The 22,968-nt window shown below is 40.8% G+C and overlaps 1 protein-coding gene across 5 annotated transcripts in view; it reads left to right on the top strand.

Moving 5' to 3' along the window:
- Sorcs1 (sortilin related VPS10 domain containing receptor 1) overlaps positions 1–22,968 on the top strand; it is a 504,706-nt gene that overhangs the window by 325,982 nt on the left and 155,756 nt on the right. For all 5 annotated transcript variants that reach the window (XM_038329254.1, XM_038329237.1, XM_038329246.1 and 2 more), the window contains exon 5: positions 16,041–16,114. In XM_038329254.1, coding sequence (XP_038185182.1) covers positions 16,041–16,114 — 74 coding nt within the window. The remainder of the gene's footprint in view (positions 1–16,040; positions 16,115–22,968) is intronic.

Here is a 22,968-nt window from a genome sequence, read left to right as displayed (position 1 = left end):
ACTGGTCTCCAGTTCAATGGAAATTTCCAACAAATAGCTGCTGTTTAACCTTAGAGCAATTTTTATGCCCAAATGTCCTCAGAATTAAGAGGATTATGCTGTTTTCATAGCTTAGGATATTTCTTTTTCTTAGATGGTAAAATCTATTGAGGATATCCAGTATTTCAGTGGTTGTATAGTAGATGTTTTTAAAAATAAACCGATTGGAGAAAAAGAAAATTATGATTATGAATGGGATTTTATAAGAATTTTCCTGCACAAGTACGGGGAACCAGAAGTCTTTAGATCTGCCATTTTCAAGCTGGAAAACCAAAAAAAAAAAAAAAAAAAAAAAAAAACCCAGTGGTATGAGTGTTAAAGAGTATCCTTGGTGTCAAGTCTATTCCAATTGCAGCTACTTGAGAGCTGGAGAGGGGGGGACTGGTATCTTGGAACCCTAGGAGTTAAGATACTTCATCTCAAATGAGAGCAAGAGCAAATTCAAGCCTCAGCACCCTCAAATGATGAGATTGTCTATATCCCCACTGGGAAAAGCACGTTTCAAACAGAAGATTTTAGGCTGAAAGCCTTGTCTCTAGCAGACCCCCAAAGTTAGACTCACCTTTTAGTACCCAATATACCAATTAAAGAGAAAGGTAACGTGGAAAGCAGAGTAGAGCTGAGAATTTATTCAATGAGACCAAATTGCTGAGGGTGTTGGAGGAAGCCACTTGTTGGTTTCCGGGCTGCTTAGCCCCAAAATAAACACACAGAAACTATATTATTCAAATCACTGCTTGGTCCATTATCTTATAGCTTCTTATTGGCTAACTCTTATATATTAATTTAACCCATTTCTAGTAATCTCTGTATTGTGACATGGCTTACCAGATAAAGTTATATCTGTCTGTCTCTGGCTGGGCTACATGGCTTCTCTCTAACTCCTACTTCTTTCTTCCAGTATTCTGTTTAGTTTTCCCCACCTACCTCTATTCCCTGTACAGTCCCAAGACAGTTTCTGTATTAATAAGTGGTATTGGCAGCATACAGAAGGGAATCCCACTTCACCTCTCCTTTTCTGTTTAAATGAAAAGGAAGGTTTTAATTGTAAAATTACATATAGCAAAACAGGTGTCAAGTAAGAATTACAGTTACAATATTTAAATCTACTTTATTTTTTTATCATAACTAAAGAAAACTACAACTATAACTCTTCAACTCCATCAAAGACTCCAGAAGGATATAATACTACCTAAGTAAACAGGAAGTGCATTGTAAGCAACTTTCAAAACTCTAGAATTGACAGAGACATCTCGCTACCTGGACAGCTTCTTATTGGCTTATATATTAACTCATTTCTAGTAATCTATGTATCATCACATGGCTATGGCTTACCAGATAAAGTTCTGTTTGTCTGTCTCCAGGGGGATATATGGCTTTTCTCTACCTCCTCCTTTCTCCCAGCATTCTGTTTAGCTTTCCCCACCTATCTCTATTTCCTGTGTTCACAGCATACAGACAGGAATCCCACATCATAAGGGAACCAAATAAATGGGGGTCTAGTGACCCTGAATTTGTATTTGCCTACTGATATTAACTTTGGATTGACCCAGGAGACGATTTAGGGCAAGTGGTAAGAGATATGCAGATTTAAGCATAGTCAAGGTGTGCACTGTTTGATCACTAACTCAGTTCTGATTCGGCAAGATAGTCACAAAAAGCCTTAATTATTGTTGTCACAAGAGATCACTACGGCTCTCAGGATGTCATGTCTGATCTGTGTTGTAACCTCATCATAATGGATAATAAATGCCAGAGAGAAAGCTGTCTGTCCCTCCTCATTCTACTGTTCCCAGAATCTAAAGTGACTGCAGGTTTTAGGGTAATGACGTACCTGCACCTTATTAGACAACCACTTTTTGAGAGATTAACATGCCTGTGTGCAAAGTTAACAGGTTATCCACACTAGAAGAGAGACACAAAATGAAGGCAAAGATGTCAGTGTAATCTTGTTTTGGTTAGTCTATAGGACAAAGTGAAAAATCAATGTTTTGTTTTTAATTGTACTAAATTTATTTACTTATTTATGTGTGTGTATGTGTGTACCTGTGTATATGTGTTTGTGTGTTGCTGTGTTTTTATCCATGTACATGCCATGGCAGGTATGTAGAGGTCAGAGGACAAATTGTGGGTTTTGCTTCTCTTTTTTCCCAAAATTGAACTTGGGTAATATGGTTTGGTGTTAAGCATTTACCTTTACCTGGTAAGCTACTCAGAACTTTAATTTATTTATTTTGATTGAAGCTTTTTAATAGCATAGGCTTCCAAGTACCTCTTTCAGATCTTCCCAGACCACTGGTTCTAATGCAAATATGTTCTAGAAACACTGAAATGGTTGTTTCCACAGATAATGTTTCCCAACTATCTCATCCCTTAGCCCAGACTGGTTGGCACATCAAGTTAATATGGTTGCCTGGATAATGCTCTACTCAATGGACATGCACACCATTCTATGCATCCTACAAACAATTGACAAGGAGAAAAGATGCAAATTGAAAATGTGGAGGAAGTATTCTAAATTCTTAGAAAGAATTCATGTTGATACAGGACAAGATTCCTCAATTTCCCAATGGTCTATGAGATGACATACCTTTGGGAAACCCTAAAACAGCATCAAATTTTAGTCATCAGAGCCCTACCCTCTAGATATCGTACAGCACTGAATCACTGTGGACAACATGGAGAAGCGCATTGCAATTACTATAGGGACTTGAGAGTGCTGCTCTTTTCTGTACCATTTGTTTATTTCTGCAGCTTAAGCAGAAAAGACATCTTGTCCACTTTGTGTGTGTGTGTGACAACAGGACAGACAAGAGAATGGGCATACATTCCCTTATTTTAATTCCCATTTCTCCCAACTTTTGTTCCTTAATACAGGAAGCCTCCCAAGGAAGCCTTGGCAGCAGGCTGAGGCTGCCAGATTACATCTTTATTTTAATTTGGCAATAAACTAGTGTACAAACTGTGCTATAAAACATAGCCTCCAACAGCATCTCTGTCTGTCTTAAACACCTCACCAAACATGATGTGTTGGGAAACATTCGAAACGGGAGAAAACAAAGAACAGATGTGACTGTAAGAAAAAAAAAAGAGAAAGAGGAACAGGAGCAAAACAGAGGAATATGCATGTACCTCAGCCTGGAGAAGCAAGCCTCTCTGTGAGGGCTTCTGTTGGAGGAGCCATTTGCGAAGGGGACCCCCACTATAGTGCTGCAGAGTCAACATGAATGCTGCCAGGGCTAAACAGCTTCTGTGGAGACTGCTGCCTTCTTCACCTGCCTGGCAAGGCCTTTCTCCTCAGGCAATTGCAGACAAGGGCCACCTGCCACTGACCTTCATTCAGTTCAAGCAGCTTCCTGGCTATCCCTTCGCTGTACACATCCAAAACCACCTAAGCCATGGACTGTCCTCCTGCTCGGCCAAGTAGCAAACTGAAGAGACAGTGGCCGGGCAGTGCGCATGTGGGGAGCAGGTGGGAATCACAAAAGTGCAGGGAGCATGCAGCATGCAGCATTCAGCATGCAGCATGCAGCATGCAGCTTCAGCCTCTGCCTTGCTTCACGGGATGACAGGCCCAGTGTCCAGACATCCTGGCTATTTAGGAGAAATAATCAGGCTTCATTTGTCATTTTAAATATATATTTTGAAATGTACATGTGTTTATAACTTACTCAGAAAATTTTAAAATGCGTGTTATGGTGGATAAAGAAACCCCATCAACTACCCTGAATTGGTCCCCATTATTTCTTCTTTTTCCTTTTATTTTTCTCATTTTCTTTTATTTCTGTAAAATATAATCAGAAGATGTTAATTTGTTTTATGGTTTTTAAACATTCGAGTTGAAAGGGGATCACTTGGGAAGGTGGGGCAAGGGAGGGTTGAGACAAGAGGGAATAACAGTGAAGGAGATCAGATCAAAGTCTTGTCTATGCATTTATGAAAATGTCATAATGAAACCAATTATTTTGTACAATTAATATGCTATACAAGCAAAAAAATATTTTCATTCAAATGACTGATCTGATCTGTACCTGAAATACAAAGACTTTAAGGCAGCTTTGTAGTACATAATTTCTTTTGTTCATAAGTTTATATTGTACCACTTTTGCCTTTATGAATGTTAAGTTTAATATATAAAATAATGCGCTGCATAGCTGCATTGTCAGACCAAAGTGTCCTTATACTTTATACTTTGTTCTTAGTTACGTGCCTGCCCCAATGCCTTTCCAGTACCTCCTCCCTTACTCTGCCTGATTCTCCTTCTTACCCAGTCAGTTCTGTCTTCTGTTACCCTTGAGGAAAGGACCAGCCACTCCCCATATCCAATTTAGTTCCTTCCCTAAGCTGCAAAGCCAGCACTTAGCACCTCAAGGTGGGAAGTGAGGAGAAGATGAGTATCTTTTGTTTGTTTATTTATTGATTTATTTTACATACCAATCCTAGCTCCTCCTCTCCCCCTCCCTCCTCTCTTCCTGCCCCACTCAGCTTCCCCCCCTCCACCCTACCATTCATTTGATCGGAAGACAGGGTAAGGCCTCCCCCTGGGAATTCAAATAAGTCTGGGCCTTCTCACTGAGGCAAGACCAAGCCTCGCCCCCACCCTCCTTTCTCCCTTCCTCCTCCCAACCCCACCCCACCCCACACCTAGGCTAAGCAAGGTATCTCTTCATAGAGAACTGGCTCCACAAAGTCAATTTATGCATCAGGTTTAGATTCTGGTCCCACTGCCAGAGGCTCTACATTCTGCCCAACCACACCATTGTCACCTGCATTCAGGGGACCTGGTTCAGTCCTGAGCAGCTTCTGCAGTTATCAGTCTAGATCAGTGAGCTCCCGCGAGCTGGGGTCAGCTGATTTTGTGGGTATCCCCCATCATGTTCTAGACCCCTTTGTTCATATTATCCTTCTTCCCATTATTTGATTGGACTCCAGGAGCTTGGCCCAGTGGTTAACATGGCCTTATATCTTCTCTAGTACTTTCTCTAAGTGTAAGGTACCCCCTTTATTCTGTACAGTGCTGTTGGATCTCCCAGCCACCTTCCCCTAGTGGAAGAGTCTGATGCTACTAAAGGATATTTCACCTGAAATACATCTTAGGGCATCTCTCTGCTGAGCCGAGAAAGAGCCTTTATTATTTGCAACTCCCTAGTTCCTGCTTGCATTGCGATCTTTCCTGGTTTGAGTGAGCGACCTTGAAATACTCAGTCCTAAATGAAATGTCTCCATCAACATGCCCCCCCTCCCCAAGAGCTCAGGAAACCCCATAGAAGTGGAGGTGGAAAAGGCATAAGAGCCAGAGGGTAAGGAGGATACAACATGCAAAAAGCTCATATGACCTCACAGAAACTGAATCAAGATGCACAGGGACCACACAGGTCTGCACCAGGTCATCTGCATATTATTATGGCTCCGGTTTTCAGTGTTTTTTAATGGGATTCCAGAGCGTGAGACCCAGTGAGTGGGTCTCTGATTCTTATGCCTTCTTTTGGGCTCTTTTTCTTCTGTTGGTTTGCCCTGTCTAACTTGATTGTGATAGTTTTTGTTTAATCTTATCATATTTTATATTTTTTTTCTTTAAATGAATGCGTGAATGTACGAAAACCTAGCTAAGATAAAGGTTAACAACTGAGCTGTCACACCTGCTGGGAGAGGGAAAATCAGTTTCCTCCCATGGAGTGACATTGGGTATGTCAACCACTCCAGGACTCATGGTCAAGAGTAATTGACCAAGATATAATACACTCCACATTTTTTTTGTGTGTATGCTTTTATTTGGTTACAGTTTGGTGATTTTTTGTTTTCATTTTTCTTTTGGAGAGTGGTATTGTTTTGTTTTCTTGGTTTTGTTGTTGTATTGGAATTTTGTTTGTTTTTTTTTTTAAGATATAACTTTAAGTTGAATAGGTCGGGCGGGGGAGAGGATCTGAAACAACTTAGGGGAAGAGAAGAATATGATCAAACTATATTTAAATTTAAATTTTGTTCTATTGGGGCTGGAGAGATGGCTCAGTGGTTAAGAGCACTGGCTGCTTTTCCAGAGGACCCAGGTTCAAACACTCCCGGCACCCACATGGCAGCTCACAACTGTCAGTAAGTCAGTTTGGATCAGGAATCAAACACCGTCACAACAATGAGCTGAAAATTAAATAAATTATTTTTAAAAATGTTGTTCTTTCCCTTTTTGTCTCTCTCACACACATACTCATATAAATGCACACAAATATTTTGAAATCTAACTTCTACCGCTGAAGGACACCCTGAAGCTTTTGTTTATCTGAGTTTGGTTTATTTCAGATAACATCATGATTTTCTTCTTTCTTTTTAAAAAATGAATGATTTATTTATTTATTTAGTCCTGAATGCAGTTTTCCCTCCCTCCCCTCCTCCCAGTCCCTCCAGTCCACACCTCCCACTCTGTTCCCACCCCTCAATCCAATCCTCTTCTGTTTTGTTTAAGAAAGGGCTGTTTCCCCATGAGTATCAACAAAACATTGCATATCAAGTTGCAGTAAGACTAAGTACTTCCATACACATTAAGCCTAGGTAAGACAACCCAGCATAAGGAGTAAGGTCCCAAAAGTCAATAAAAGAGTCAGAGGTAACCCCTGTTCTCCCATTAGGAGTCCCAAAGAGGACCAAGCTACACAACTGCAACATACGTGTACAGTACCTAGGTCAGTCACATGCAGGCTCCCTGGTTGTTGGTTCAGTCTCTGTGATCCCCTATGGGCCCATGTTAGTTGATTCTGTAAGTTTTCTTGTTTTGTCCTTGAACCCTCTGACTTCTACAATCTTTTCTTCCTCTCTTTGGTCAGATTTCCAGAACTCTGCCTAATGTTTAGCTGTGGGTCTGTGTCTGTTTCCATCAGTTTCTGGATCAAGTTTCTCTGATGGCAGTTGGGCTGGGCACCAATCCAGTCCCAAAAGGTGGCTAGTTCAGGCTACATATCCACTTTTGCTAGGAGTCTTAGCTGGGGTCATCCTTGTAGATTTTTAGAGATTACTTTGGGCCAGGTTTTCACCTGAGCCCAAAATGTTCCTTTCCCTTTCCCAGTAGTCTCCTTCAGTACACTTGCCCCTGCTTTCCCAACCTAATTACTCATGTTCCCATCCCCTCTCACACTCAGTATACTCAGGAAATCTGGGTGTCCCCCCATGAACCCTTCTTGTTACCTAGTGTCTCTGCATCTGTGGGTTATAGCATAGTTATCCTTTAGTTTACAGCTAATATACACTTTTATTTGTATCCATTTTCCTATAAATGTCATGATTTCTGCATTACCTCTTTTGAAGCTATGACAGCCAGAAATCCACATAATAACGTGTACCGAGTCTGCTTCATTCCTAGCCCCTTATGGGCACTGAAGAATCACAGTTAAGACCTAGGTGAAAACAGGACCTACCACAGACTAACCTCTTTCCAGTGTGTGAGGCACAAACAGTTCTTGGTGAGTGCCTCTTCAGTCGTTCAGTAAAAGCAACCATGCAACTAGAATGACTAGAACCCAGATGAAGCAGGGCAAGGTGCTTGGGAAATATTATTGATTAAAATGGCATTGAACCATGAAATATCAAACTATTGATATTCACAGTAATTCTACTTCTTTTTGTATAGGATGGGCAGCCTCTTAATGTCAAAACGCTGAGAGAAAGATAGAAGACCAGTGGGGCTCAACCTGAATAACAAAATTTCCAATGACTTCTGTATAAGCACTAACAAAATTGGTATTTACCTAAGGCCAGTGCATTTGCTGGAGGTGCTGCTTTAAGTAAAAAGACACTTGCTTATTTCTAGGCAGTAAGTTGGGTCTGCTACACTATGCTGATTTGGCAGGACTTCCATGTGCTTGAAATTTCCCAATGAGAGAGCTGATTCGTAATCTCATGCATATGTAAATAATTTAAGTATCCAAGCTAAAAACTGGCAATTAGAGTAGAAACCAAGGAGCTCGGTAAATGTCAACCCTGATCCTTGTTTATAAAACAAATTCTCAAACTGAAATGCCATCATATGCAAACAGGGATGGCCTGTGTTCAATGAGGGTACCTTGTTAAGCAGGTTATATCATCATTGGCAATTGCTACCCAGAACAGTTTGATCTATCTGTTCCTGAGGATTTGAAAGAAATTGACCACAGGAAGAAAGATAAATGGAAATTTCAAAGCAGTTCATTGGGATTAATACTTGAATAGACAGCAAAATCCTATTTAGTGGCTTAGAGTGGATTCATGGAAATAGAAGAAATATGTTTATAATTTCAAGTCAGTTCTTTTCTATCCTATGTAATGCTTACTTGTCTTTAAGAATCTTGTTGCACAAATTATATTTCTCTGTCTCTATTTGTTTGTCTGTCTGTTTCTCTCTCTCTCTCTCTCTCTCTCTCTCTCTCTCTCTCTCTCTCTCTCTCTGTTTAAATTGCTTTTATATCTCAGTGCATAGCAAATATCTCCAAATCAAAATAACTTATGGCCACACATTGACCTTTCCTTCCTTGGCAACCCTATTTTCCCATGTCTAATCCCCCGTCCTCAGAGTGTCAATTCCAAGGAAGGGGGCTTTGACAGATGTCAGCGACAGCCCAGGAATAAGCAGTGACAGGTTTGATAAATCCCGCCATGGGGGAGATTGATGGAGCCTGCAGCATGTGTCATCATTTTCTCTCACTCTTCATCCAAACCTCCTGCCTGCTCGTCCCTGGTGCTCCAGCCCTCCATCTTTGCTGGTACTTGGATCCATTCACCATTAGCTCCCCATAAGTTGTTAAATGATGGTATCTACTTGTCAGACTCCATCAGTTCCGTCTCATTCTAATTTATGCAAATGGTAACAATGGACCTCTTAATGGAGACCAAAGAACACAAATATTATTCTTAATTTTGCTGCTCTTTTTATTTTCCCACCATGACCCATTCTTCTCAAGCTTCCCCTTCCCCCAATATCCTCAATGCTTAGCAACATTAATCACCCTCCGAAGTCCACATTTAAGGACTTTATAAGTTAATTTTTTTCCTTCTTAAATAAGCTACCCTAGCACTTTGAACAAATACATAATACATAGTTTGTGGTGACCCAGAAAAGAGAGTCTATTTTTGGGAAACATCTGCTTAAGTAGGATTGTGAAGGGTTTTGGGGTGGCTGTTGAGGTTCTGTCCCTGGAGATATTCAGTATCACCCAGATAAGGTTAAGTTTCCCCAGTCTCAGTGAGGCTTTGTGGATCGAATTTATGCACTGTGGGCTTTATTTTCCTCCTAGGTTGAGAGTTCAGAAACTCTTGGCACCATGGAAAACCATAGCACCATTACTTACCTCTGAAACCTGTTTCTTGTCAAATATGGTGGGAAAAGGGAGCTTGATATTTGCAACACCTCCAGTCTGGCATCAAGAATTTATTTTAAGCTCTTGAGGTGCCATCTCCTTCTTGCTGAAGAACAGCAAGAATTGGAGAGCCGGGCGGTGGTGGCGCACGCCTTTAATCCCAGCACTCGGGAGGCAGAGGCAGGCGGATCTCTGTGAGTTCGAGGCCAGCCTGGTCTACAAGAGCTAGTTCCAGGACAGGCTCTAAAAAAGCTACAGAGAAACCCTGTCTCGAAAAATCAAAAAAACAAAAAAAAAAAAAAAAAAAAAAAAAAAAGAATTGGAGAGCCAAGAGGTGGATGAGTGCTTTGTCCCAAGGCCATCCCCAAGGCAGTTTTTGGATGAGGCAAAATAAATAGAACTGGCAGGCTTAGCTTTTAGGCTTCTCAAGAAGTGCAATTTGCAGGCCCCCTGCCTCCAAAACATCAAGGGCACAGTACAAAAGAGAAGTAAGTAATCATGAGTCCCTGAAAGGATCCTACTGCAGGAAGCATGCCAGCAGCTTCAGCCCCTTGAAGAGCTGTGTGGGAGAAGCCCAAGAAAATGTTGGCTGACTGTGGAAGTCGTCTAAGAGGCTTCTGGAGAAAGGCATCTAAACACCATCAGCCAAAGTCTTAAATCGTGTTATCACAACTCTTGGCTTCCCTGTGATTGTCCCTGTACCACTATCTAGGGAAGTGGCCTCCTCCCATTACTTTCCTAGTGGCAAAGTGAGTGTGCACTTGTCTATTCTCTTAAAGGGAAGATAGCCTCATCCGATTTGGGAATACTGAAAGACTTTCCAGGACAGTGATAGCTTCAAACATTTGTGCAAGAAAACTGAATTTTCCTCCTACCAAATGAGAGGAATCCCTCAATTTTGATTGACCCAATGTGTAAAAGGAGAAAGGACTTTAGAAAGTGGCTGCCCTTATCCTCTTCTCTGGTCACACTTTTGGGTATCTTAGGAAGTCATTGTGAAGCCATTGCAAAGCCAGTGCAGCTCATTCCTTCTCAGGGTCCCACTCTTGTGTCCTCCTGCGGCAGTCTGCTCTATCCCACTGGTCCACCATCCATCTCACAGCTCCTGGGGCTTGCAAGTGATGACTTCACTGATGCCTGAGAGTTGGCTGGAGATCACAAGGAAACTACCCCTTGGTCCTGCTGCCTTGTGTCTTTATCATCACCTTTCCCACAACAGACAAAAGCAGACATGAAAACAAGCCAATGTGAGAATTCTGCACACCGTAAACCCTAGAAGAGAGTTGTGGCAGGAAAGAGAAGTGTTGACAGCCCCAGAACAGCTGACAATAAACCTTGAACATGGAGGAATGATGGGCTTTTGATCTTTAGGTTGTATTTGCTAAAGCAGGGAAGTGATCTCAGCTACTGTAGAGTGATTTTAGTCAAAAAAGGTTTTCTGTCTAGCATTCTTAGTTAATCAGACTCTCTCCCTACTGCCAATTAGACATTTCTGCTCTTTCTATTTCCCCCAGATTTTATTTCAAACAATGTTAGTAGAATAAATTCAAAGACTACATAAACATTATTTCTGAGTCCAGGGCAGAGGGTGAGTATATGCTCATCAACATTGCCCTCCTAAAAGTAGCTCAAATGTTTTTCCTTTCTCTTCCAAATCCCTCTCCCTCTCTTTCCTGGAAGATTGGCATTGTTGGAGAAAGCAGCTGCTGTTTTCTTGCATGTGACACATAGTAATGACACTTCTCAGTTCTGTGTTCTGACACTCAACGAAACCTTGGAGCTGGAGACAGGCTGGGAGGGAAATAAATCTTATTTAGGTGCTGCCAACACTATGAATGTTATTAAGGTGCGCTGCCTTCTTCTTCAGGAAAAGCCATTGCACTGCAGCGGAGCCCAAGTCAGGGCTCTTCTCTTTGCTCAGGACTTTGCTGTCAGACTCAGCAGGTTTAATTAACATATTAACATAAGTGGCTGAGAGTTGTTGTTTTTATCCTTTCTTGCTGTAACACCATGCTGGACAATTAACTTCCCAGGGAGAAAATGTTTGAAGAATATTCACAGTATATATAAGGCAGCCTTGTCTAAGAATAAACTTGCAAGGACCCGCATGTAAATCCTTAGGACTTCCAAATGTGTTGATAGTTAGATTTTTCTTTGAAGATATTGACCTTGAGCTGTATATCCATGGAACCAAAACATATTCCCCAACATAAATTACCTATTTATAAATTGTTCAAGCACTGAAACCTGAGCTTTTTATTATGCGTATTCACGATAAAGGGACATCACTATAAAACATCAGTATTTTTACCTTGACTATCTACTAAGTTCTAGGTACTTGTGAAAGCAGAAATGTGGGATAGGTGACCTTTGAAAAGTTTTCTGTCTCTTTAAGAAGTTGGAGAACATTCCCAGATTTTTTTTTCGAGACAGTCTTTCCCTGTAGTTTCTAGAGCCTGTCCTGGAACTAGCTCTTATAGACCAGGCTGGCCTCGAACTCAGAGATCCGCCTGCCTCTGCCTCCCAAGTGCTGGGATTAAAGGCGTGCGCCACCACTGCCCGGCTTTCCCAGATTTTTAAAAATGATTTTATTTAGGTAGGAATTCCACTTTTCACTGTTATGAGGCTACTGAAAGGTCATGGAAGAATACTGAAACAGTTAAATACTGATATGTGACCAGTAGTTGGAAAATATGTGTTGTTAGACCGCGGATCGTTGGAGGATGAGGTCAGAGGGAACCTTGGTGTATAGGGAAAGACTTACAGAGAAGGTGATTTTGGGGGTGAGCATTATAAGAAAATCAGCACTGAAGGACAGAAGTCCCAAGGCAGACTTTGGCACAAAAGCAGTGTTAGTGAAGACATAACAGAGACAATGTGACCAGGTGTGTGGAGAAGGGGAGAAGGCCCATCCCCTAAGACTGCAGGGTGAAGGGTGGCTTCCCAAAACAGAGCAATGAAGGATGCTGCTGAGCTGTATAAGACAGACTTGGTTGATTGGATTGCTGTGTATGCTTGATGTTTGGGGGCCCTCTAAATGCTCACAAATAACAAAACAGCCATTTGCCAACACACACCAACATCAGGAGAAATAACTGACTGTTCCATCGGCTGAGTCCAGGTTGAGTGGGCAAAGTACAAAAGATGGAGACAAAAAGCAAACATAGAGGCAGCACCCAACAAATTTTCAATGAGCTGAGTTCTCGTTAGGAACGTGGCGGCAGTGCCTGGTTTTCCATATGGATCTTCAGAGCGTCTATGTCATCATGGAGAACTTGTGTGATTCCAGCTTTTATGTACAGAATTATTACTTTAAGCAGTCTTGGTTCTTGGTTCTACATTTCCATACTGAAGTACAGATATTAATGTATATTTACATATAGACCACATGGCATGAATTATGTCCACTTTAATTTCAGAGAGCGAGAGAGAGAGAGAAAGAGAGAGAGAGAGAGGGGGGGGGAGATTGGAGACTTGCTACTGTTATACTCTGTATCAAAATGCAAGAAGTTTGGGGTATGATTGGAATAAGAACTGAGCTGTGCTTTCCCAGGCTCTTTGGGTTCAGCATCTAGAAAGAGTAAGCTGTCCTTTCCTTTATTGCTTCTGTGAAGGAAGCTGTGGTTCCTTCTTGCTTTGGCATTCTGAAAATGGATCTAGCACAGATGATGACTCAATGTGAAAACCATTTGCCATCCAAACATGAAGGCTTGAGTTCAGATACATAGACCGCACACAAAGTTAGGCTCAGTAGCAAAGACCTGTAAAATCCTAGCCTTCCAATGGAGAGCCGAAGAGCTGAACAGAGAATCCACCTCAGCATCCAGCCCAGGTACCTTGACATGGAAAGTGTGAACAAGGGACCTCATTTGAAACAAGGTCAAAGGAAAAGACTGATACTCAAAGCTGCCCTCTGACCTTCATGGAAGCACTGTGGCATGCCTGTCATCAATCACACACACACAAACATTTGCACAACCATAAGCAGAAGAGGTTTTTTTTGTGTGTGTTTGTGTGTGTATAACGTGAAGCCCTCCCAAGATACCTATTTTCTGCCTTGCATGGCTAACAACATTGTTCACCACCATAGTAAAATATCAAAGTTAATCAGTAATCAGTTTATTAAGAGAAAAGATCATTTGACTTATAGATTTCAGCAGCAGTGATTTAGCATATCATGGGAAGCTGAACACCACTGCTAACTATATGGACTGACATCACAAGAGAGAAGACACCATGGTGTCGCAGTGACGTTTAGGATATGCCACCAGTGATTAATGGTCTTCCTACAATGCTCCCCATACAAAGACTCCACTGTCTCCCACTGGTGTCACTGAGGGTCCCTACCTTTTTCATGTGAGCCTACTGGGGACACTTAACATTCCAACTTTGTCAACGAGTGGTAAAAGTATAGTTATAAAAGAAGACTTTGAAACAAAATGTCATAGTCTCCTTAGTTGGTGGATCAAATACTATACAGTGGAGCCAATGAGTGGCTTGATTTAACAGCCGGGCATCTCATCCTTTTTGGATTACAGGATGTGTTTTGGCCAAATGAGCAGGTTCTTCCAAGGGCCAGTAAATACTCAAGTGAAGTAAGTTGTTCTTTGGGCATGCTTCGTGCATCAAGAGCTTTTGTGAGTCACTTGGTGATTCATTTGACCTTTTGTTGTTGTTGTACAGTTTGTGTGGCTGGAAAGAGAAGAGGAGGCAGGTAATGCCTCTACTCAGTACAATGACTCACCACGCACTCAGTGTGGGAGATGGCAAATGCAGAGATAAGACGTTGAGGGTCAGGTAAAGCATATACCAGGCACAAGCCAGAAAAGAAACGTCCCACATGTTGCTTTCCTAATCAGTGGTTGACCACTCTGGACACCAGGAACCTAGAGAAAAAATATTCTTCAATCTTCCATAAGAGGACACTTGGGTACACAGGGTCCTGAGGTGACATGGAGATCGTCAGAGCGGAAATGAGAAGTAGAAATGAGGTACAAGCCATAAGAGAGAGAAATAAAAGACATTTGTGGCATGGGATGTGATGAGAGTCTGGCCGTGTGAAATGTTACCACCTGGGTAGCCATCTATAAAATGGTCATAATAACTTTATTCTTCACAGGACTAGAGTGACAAGGGGTGAATGAGATAGTGTACAGAGAAAACTTGAGTTTTAGTAAGAGCTTGGTCTGAGCAGTGTCAGGTTTTATAACCTGAGTTTTCTTTATTTGCTCTTTCAAAGACTAGCAGGACTTGAGGGACTGACAATCAATGCCTATTTTGACTTAAGGCACACTCCGCAAGAAGGAATTCATACCCGACACTGATAAGGCAAGAAGAACCAGAGACTGCGTAGCCTAGAGACCTGGGATAAAGCCAGGTACTACTGGTCTAAAAAAGGAATCAATACAATGACTCCTAATGATATTCTGCTACACTCATAGATCAGTGCTTTATCCAGTCATCATCAGAGAAGCTTCTTCCTGCAGCAGATGGGAACAGATGCAGAGACCGACAGTTAGACAGCAGCGAGAGGGAATCTAAGTGGGAAGTTTTCATCAAATCGCTCCCCTTAGAGCCCAGGGAACCCTAATGAAGAGGAAGTAGAAAGAGTGTAAGAGACAGAGGGGATAAAGGACATCAGGATAACAAGGCCTCCTGACTCAACTGAGCAAGGCACATGTGCGCTCACAGAGTCTGAAGCAGAAAGATCAGCGCCTGCATGGATCTGCACCAGGTCCTCTACATGTATTATAGCTTTCAGTTTAGTATTTTATGGGACACTTGGCAGTGAGAGGAAGTAGGCCTATGACCATGCGCTTGCTCTTTGAACTCTTTTCCAAAGTTGGGATACCACATCCAACTTCTCTATGATAGGTTTTGCCTTATCTTCTTATATTTTATTTTGTTTCATTTGGTTGCTATCTCTTAGAAGTCTGTTCTTTTCTAATGAAAGACAGAAAGGATAGATCTGGTGGTAGGGAGGAATTAGAAGGAGTAGAGGCAGGGGAAACTAGTCAGTATATATTGTATGAGAAAAGATTTCATAAAAGGGAAAGAATGAAACCAAGACCAGTATTAGCTCATTGCCTCTGGGATCGAGTATGTTCTCCTTGACTTTATATTCTGCAGCCAAACACATAGAGAGAGACCATGTTGATTCTTATGTTGGCCCTACCTAGCTTACAACATTGACTCCCCACTCACCCCTTTGTAAGTAATGTGGTTCTTGTCCGTTTGAGTCCTGCTATTTTTTTTAGACCCCACTTGTTTCTCCAAACCTCTAGACGTACCCTCTGCATCCCTCCATCTTTTGTTGTTTCAAGAACCTCAGTTTCCATTAGGATCAGGTATCCTAGTAGGATCTTCAGAAACCAAGTATTGATGTTACCCTGGATATTACCCATTACATGTTGCCGGTGCTATCAAGGGGGACAGCAGGCATTGCGAACAGGCAGAGCACAGTACGAATCCCAATTTGTGTCACTATTTACTGATATATGATTCACAACACATTATGTGATCCCTTAGTCCCACTCCCCTCAAGTGTTAACATGAGATGTTGATATCTGACCTGCAGAACTGACTTGGAAAACAGAGGTGATGCCCTCACCTGGAAATGCCAGGATGAATCCAAGGATAAGAACCAGGGCCAAAGACGTTGATCTCTTTCTTCTCTCTCTCCAGTTGTACAGCTCTGCTGAATTTGGCAGAAGATGGCAGCTTATCCAGGAATCTGTGGTTCCAAATAGGTTCTACTGGTAAGTGTGACTCCATTTTCTGGCCTACTAAGGTATCATCAGCTTTCTGAGCAGAAGATGGGACCCTGGGAAAATTAGCATCTTCAGACACTGTTAAACATTTTGTCACCTTTTTTTTTCATAAACCCTTGATGGATCATTAATATTGGTGAACTGCTGGTACTTTGTAAGTATTGCTTTGATACTTAGTGGTTTTCAACCTTCCTAAGACTGTGACCGTTAACACAGCCCATCATGTTTTGGTGAGCCCCAATCAATAAATTATTTTTGTTGCTATGTCACAACTGCAAGTTGCTACTGTTATGAAGAGTAAACGTAAATATTTTTGGAGATAAAGGTTTGCCAAAGGAATTGTGGCCCACAGGTTGAAGACTACTTGTTTAGATAACCCTTTGAGATATTTTTTTAAAAGACACTGTGATTGTTATTGATTAAAGCATCTTGTACACATATGTTACATATTCAAATAAAGGTCTCCAGTATAAATAAATAGATCTTAATTGATGTAATAGCAGATCTTGTCCACCTTTCTCATTTAAAGTCTTATAGTCATTATTGTTATCTTATGAAAAATGACCAGCAGCCCTGTTCTCACTTAGTTTTCCAGCTACGTTCTGTGAATTGTCAAAAACATACAAGCATAGGGTTCTACAGCTCAGGCTGTTGTGACAGAATGGTATAGATTGGTGACATGAACAGCTGATGTTTCTGTGTGTCGGCCTGAAGACGACCTGCACACAGCTGTGCCCTCATGAAGTAGAAGGAAGAAGGGCCCTGGTCTCTCTTCTGCTCATCACAAGGACACAAATTCAGCCATGGTTACCTCACCCTCATGACCTCACCTAAACTGAGTTATGTTCCAACTCCAAATGCTAATACGACTTCAGTTTAGGACTTTAATTTTCATGTTGGGAAGAGCATAGACATTCAGTCCATAAATATAGATATATATGATATAGGTATTTACATTTGTATGAGTGTTAGTTATTCGTACTTCCCTATGTCTTGTTTTTAATAGTGTGCTAAAATTATGCATGTACCCTCATGTTTTTAATAAATACAAATAAACTTATAGTAAGAATTCACATGCAGATAAATAGCAATGTCTATTGAACATAAGCAGCCAACTGCATGTTATAAAGTGCTATGCATATGAAAAAAACAACAGAATGGGAGGAGAAGGATGGAGACAATATAGAACAGAAATGAAGCCAAGAAAATCATAAGTTTAGCTTTCTTAACCATGCTCCTTATTCTGCTAGAGGTGGTTTCCTCCATGGCAATAGGTAGCTCAATTGGGAAACCAAGCAAGTGGCAATAGCTAATTTTAGCTTTTGTATTCTCAATCCAAAATCTATAAACAGAACAAGGTTTGGAACATTCTGGTGTAATTTTGATATCTTATTTAGTGAGTGTTAGATTCTGTATCCAAACTTCTGCCATGAGGTAGAAGAGCAAACCTTAGTTTATTCTAAGCTGCCTGTGGAACAGGTAGGTTACCTGCCTGCAGGCTTTTGCCTCTATACATAGAGTTAAAGGAACTACTCACAGGAGAGTTTATGAATTCCTTATTTAAGCAACCCAGAATTAGCAGAAAAGTGTTGTTTAGGAGTCAATGAGCTCTGCAACGAGTGTTAGAGAACTCTTTCTCTTTGTTATCTTGAAGTCATGTCTGAAATGCGTTGCCTCTTATGAGACTCTGGAATGACGTGATGGAGGGATACCTGGCTGGTGCATTCCAGCTGCCCACTGCCTTTCTGTTTCCTTCACTTCAAAGATGAGCAGATGTTTACCTATTTCCTTTTCTTTACTAATGTTTCTTTGTTTATTTAGTTGGACAAGGTCTCATGAAAGCTAGGGTGGCTTGAAAATTCTTATGTAGCTGTGTTTGGCCTTGAACTCATAATCCTCCTGCCTCTACCATCTAAAAACTGGGCCAATACATGTAGGACAGAACAGGAGGTTTATTTTTTAATTTTAATTTTGTTTCTTCCTTAGCAATAGAAATAAGGAAAAGCATTACTTAAAAGGGCAGACAAAGAAAGGTATAGAGCTGAAGGTATGGTTAGGTAACAGATGCTTGATGTACCATATTCTCTAGCTTACATGAGATCGTATTTTCATAAAGCATTATTATAAGAAAGACAGACCATATCCCTATGTCACTCATGCTAGTCTGCCCCTCTTTATTAATCCTTTAGAGAAGGATTCTATTTTAGAAGTATATTGCTAAAGCTGTGCCCACCCAATGTCACAAAATCATCACCTTTCAAAGGCATTGCACACTATTGTTTGTGAATTCTAGCTTGTCTGTCCATTAAGTAAAATAAATAGAACCATATTTTTTTCCATTGTGAGCATGGAAACACATCTTTCCCCATCAAGCATTAGTAGCGTGAAAAGCTTTTTAAAGTTAAAGCTCTTCAATTCTCATAAACAATCTTCTGAGCGAAGCTACTTACTATCATCATTAACAGATGAGAAGTCTGTGACACAGAGTGGTTAACTGATTGGACCAAGGTCTCTCATAGCTTGGAAATAACAAGGCCATTATTTAAAGTGATGGGAATCTCCAAAGTTCAATTCTACTCAATCTATTGATGCTCTTGCCTCTGCTGCTCACCCTGGACCTGGGAATCTAACACCATAGACAGATAAGTAATGATGACTCAAACATGTTCTGGCCGCAGTGCTTTCCTTTGTATCTCTCCAAATGTATGTGGTATTTGGCCTCCATGAGTCTCAGCCTGCCTAGCATTTCCAGAGAGAACCCAAGACTGTGTGATGTGCATAGTACCCCAGCTACTGGTGAAACTCTCCCACATCATCTGCGTTTTTGATATTGAGCCACTTCTCGAGTCTGGCAAGCAATCTGTCAATCAAAGCAATAGGTGTTATTACACTCACTCCTGGAAACACGTTGTTTCAAATTACATAGAAACTGTTGAGGAGTTTTCAGCTAGCTTTAATTAAAAGAAATGTCCTTTAATTATTGCTTCTCCAAAGCCTACTAAGTGGAGACTAGTTCTCAGGTGTTTTTTCCTGTGTTAAATTGAATCATTAAATGACCACGGGTAATAACATAGCATTTTCCGCAGGGGTGGGAAACATGAAGATGAAATCATAGGTTTTCCACATCATCAGGCTCTCTTCAGAATTATCTGTGAGGCAATAGTCACACCACCCCTGGAAGCAATCAATGGCAATTGTAAATAATTATGGGATGTAACATCTTATTCTTGTCTTATCTAGTGATTGCTGGTAATCCCACCATAACTACTCTAAATAGAAACTTTCCTCCCTGGATTTCATACTGCTTCCAGAAGTGACTTAAGACTGCATGTAAAGCATGTCTAAGTAGAGTTTTTCCTTTAATGGATTAGTCTTTCTTCTTCTGTAACTGAGGATAGTCATGAGTGTGTCCTCTCCTAAGTGAGACATTTATTTCATTGGGATGATCCTTTTCCTTGTGTTGGTGGTTAAGAGAGAGCCTTAGGGACAGCGAAGGTTTGAGTTCAAGTTTTAACAACATTTCTGTATTCCTGAGAATTTTGTCCACAGCCCACAAACTAGCAGTAACAGTATTATTGATAATGGCTGACTTTATATCTATTGGCTGAATTTTTCCAGTGTTAAATTTATTCTTAGACTGGTCTTCTCTACTTTGGGGTATGGAATGTGCATTTTCAGTTTTAGGCTTGCAGCCTAACAGTTTAGAAGTCCCATCACCTGCCCTGCATATTCCCTGTTTTCAGAGATCAATGTCAATGGTCTGGCTATGGTTATAGACATAAAAGTTAAAATATAATATACATGAAGGTAAGTTATTTACCCTGGGAATTGAACTGGGCTTCAGTCAAATGACATGATTTATAACCCAAGGAAGATGCGACTCTTAAAGAGGAAAATAAAAACTTTTTGAACTCTTTTTTTAAAAATGAAAAGATTGATTCTCTTTAAGAACAATAAGGGATCTGAGTGCCACTCAATGCTATAAGCAGGTTTCTATTTAAGTTCCTGCAGTGGTATAGGCATACAATAAACTATGGTCTTTGATCTTGATGATACTATTATGAGATAATAACTGATGCCCAATTTTAATGAAAAAGTAAAGGTGTATAACTTATCCACCAGAGCAATCATGATATGTACTAGTCTTGACACTTGAATTTATCTTGCTTTATGGCTCTTTTTTTTTTTGTTTTTTGTTTTGGTTTTTTCGAGACAGGGTTTCTCTGCAGCTTTAGAGCCTGTCCTGGAACTAGCTCTTGTAGACCAGGCTGGTCTCGAACTCACAGAGATCCGCCTATCTCTGCCTCCCGAGTGCTGGGATTAAAGGCGTGCGCCACCACCGCCCGGCTGCTTTATGGCTCTTACGTGTGGTACAAAAGATCAACCTCAAACTAAAATTGTGTTTCCATTCTTCATCCTCCAATAAAAGAAGACTGAAAATTTATTAAATTTATAAAATTGAATATTCTTCATTTTAGTTTAATAGTTTAGCAAGAGCCAAGTTCATGCATTAAACATTGAAAAACAACATGGACTTGGAGACATAGTACCCAAATGCCTTGAAAATGTATTTCTGTCAGCAGTCTGATAATTTATAAGAGGATGAAAAATGTAGTTTGTTGGGATTTGTAACTGGATGTTTCGCACCTGCTTGCCAGTTCCTGAATAACAACTCCGAGGCTTAATATTAATTATAAACTGCTTGCCCGATGGCTCAGACTTCTGACATCCTATGCCAGTCTTTGGCAATAAGCAAAAAAATCCTATTTGTTGTATCTCAACTGTCTTTCAGGCTTATTAAGTATTTGCATTAATTGTTTAAATTGATCAAGATTTTCAATATGTAGTAAGAAATACAGCCTACACAAGCAATAAAACAACAGATGTTTGTTCATGGGACTAAAACAGAGGGTCTAACTGTATATTCCTCTAGATCAACAGGCTTATTAAGTACATCAAGTCATGTACTCTCCCTAGAAGCTTTACCTTCCACTGTGTTACAGGCTCAGTCGTTGAAGTACCCTCTGGATAGCTTATGGATTCCTATAAAAACTTGGTTGAGCCAGACTCCTATAACTAAATCTTATGGGCCTGATTAGGTGGCATGCCCTTAGTTAGACCTAGGGGTAGAATCTGCTGGAGCGAGTGACAGGAACAGAAAGTGAGGAATGGCCATGAGGCAGAAATGCCTTACTGGTCTTTAGTAACTTAAGGGGCAAAGATAATGGAAAAGCATCCATAAAAAATGCTTGTTATGCATATATATTTCCATACTCATTTCAGATGAGGAATAAATAGAAAGGTAAATAGAAAAGCAAAGTCTCATAGATATTTACTTTATGTTTTGATACATATTAGTAAGCAATGATGATGGAATTTAAAACTAGGTATGCCTGACTGAGGACATGCTCATTGTGCCCCATGCTGCAACCCTAACTTTAATATACTCCATGGCCTCCATGATGCTATGGACCAGAAAAGCTTTTAATCTTAGACCTCTTACAGCCTGTGTTCTATGTACATGGACTCTTGCGGACTCTTATTCTTATCCAGGATTCTCTTCTCTTACCTTAGTTGCCAAGTATATACAAAGATCATATACAAAGTACCTTGTCATAGTTGGTGAGGATGTTGACGCTTTACAACTTCATGGTGCTCTATTTAGTTCTTCAAATTTAATTGTGATTTTTGTTCTCCCCAAAATAGAATACAGCCTAGCAAGAACTGCAGTTGAAGTCTGTTAGGGTTATTGGTTAGAGTAGCCTAAGTTTAGGGTAAACATGTCTAATTTCAATCTCAGATTCAGTATTCACTATCTGTTAGAAGCAAGAAAGCTTGCCCAAATGTCAGTTTTCTTCTCCAAGATTTATTTTGCAAACTACAAATGGCATAGTATTGCTCTCAGCAAATAAATCAGTATTTAGTACAGTCCACAAATATGTCCTTTTTATTTCCTCCTTTCCAGCTCATGGTAACAGATAAGTTCATTAACAGCCAAGACTCTGCCCGTCACATGTTTCCATCCACCTCGTACACTGCTCTGACTCCAGCAGAGATGACACGCATGTGTACATAGAAGTATGCAGACTATATACACAGCAGTGATGATATACCCTCACACTTTCTTGTCACAGTATCTTGGAAAGTCAGAACAATCAGAAACCATCCTCTTTGGACTTCTGACTTTCTCACTTCTTCCCCCTCTCATTACTCTTGACCACTTCTGTGTGTGAGCCCTGCTTTGTGACCTGACCAGCACCAGTGGGGGTGAGGGGGTAGATGAATAGCATGGCACAGTGGCAGGAAGGTGTTCTGAGACTCATCTCGGGAGCTGTGCTGGGACATTAGCTGCACCTGCACGTGGAGAGCTAGATAAGAGCATTTCATTATCCTTGAGGAGCTTGTGTTTGATCTCACTTGATCTGGAAGTTAATGATCTCCACATGAGTGCTGTTTTCCAAGCTCCTTGTACCTTCCTTTGCGCCTTGACCTTTTCCTGTGATTAGCAAGTTTTCCTTGCAAATAAGAATGAGCATGCCTTTGTGTGGTATGAACTCACCCTTTCTGCTGCAGCCTTCCTTCACTAATGGTCATCCTTGATCCCTGTCCCTTTATCATGATGACTTCCTAGGCAGTAGCTTTTCTATCTTTGCAAAACAGAGATTCAATCACAACTCCGTATTTCCACTAAGAATTCCTCTGATGTCGAGGTGCCAACCATTGCCGCGAATGAGAGTCAAAGAAGGAAGGGGAATGGTGATAATGCTGGCTTCCTAATTTGTAATGATTTTAGAGGAAGTTAACGTGATGAGAGTGAACACACCCCGCTTACAACTCCACGG

The sequence above is a fragment of the Arvicola amphibius genome, chromosome 1, assembly GCF_903992535.2.
Source record: "Arvicola amphibius chromosome 1, mArvAmp1.2, whole genome shotgun sequence".
Taxonomy (NCBI): domain Eukaryota; kingdom Metazoa; phylum Chordata; class Mammalia; order Rodentia; family Cricetidae; genus Arvicola; species Arvicola amphibius.
This window is presented reverse-complemented; position numbering and strand designations above follow the sequence as displayed.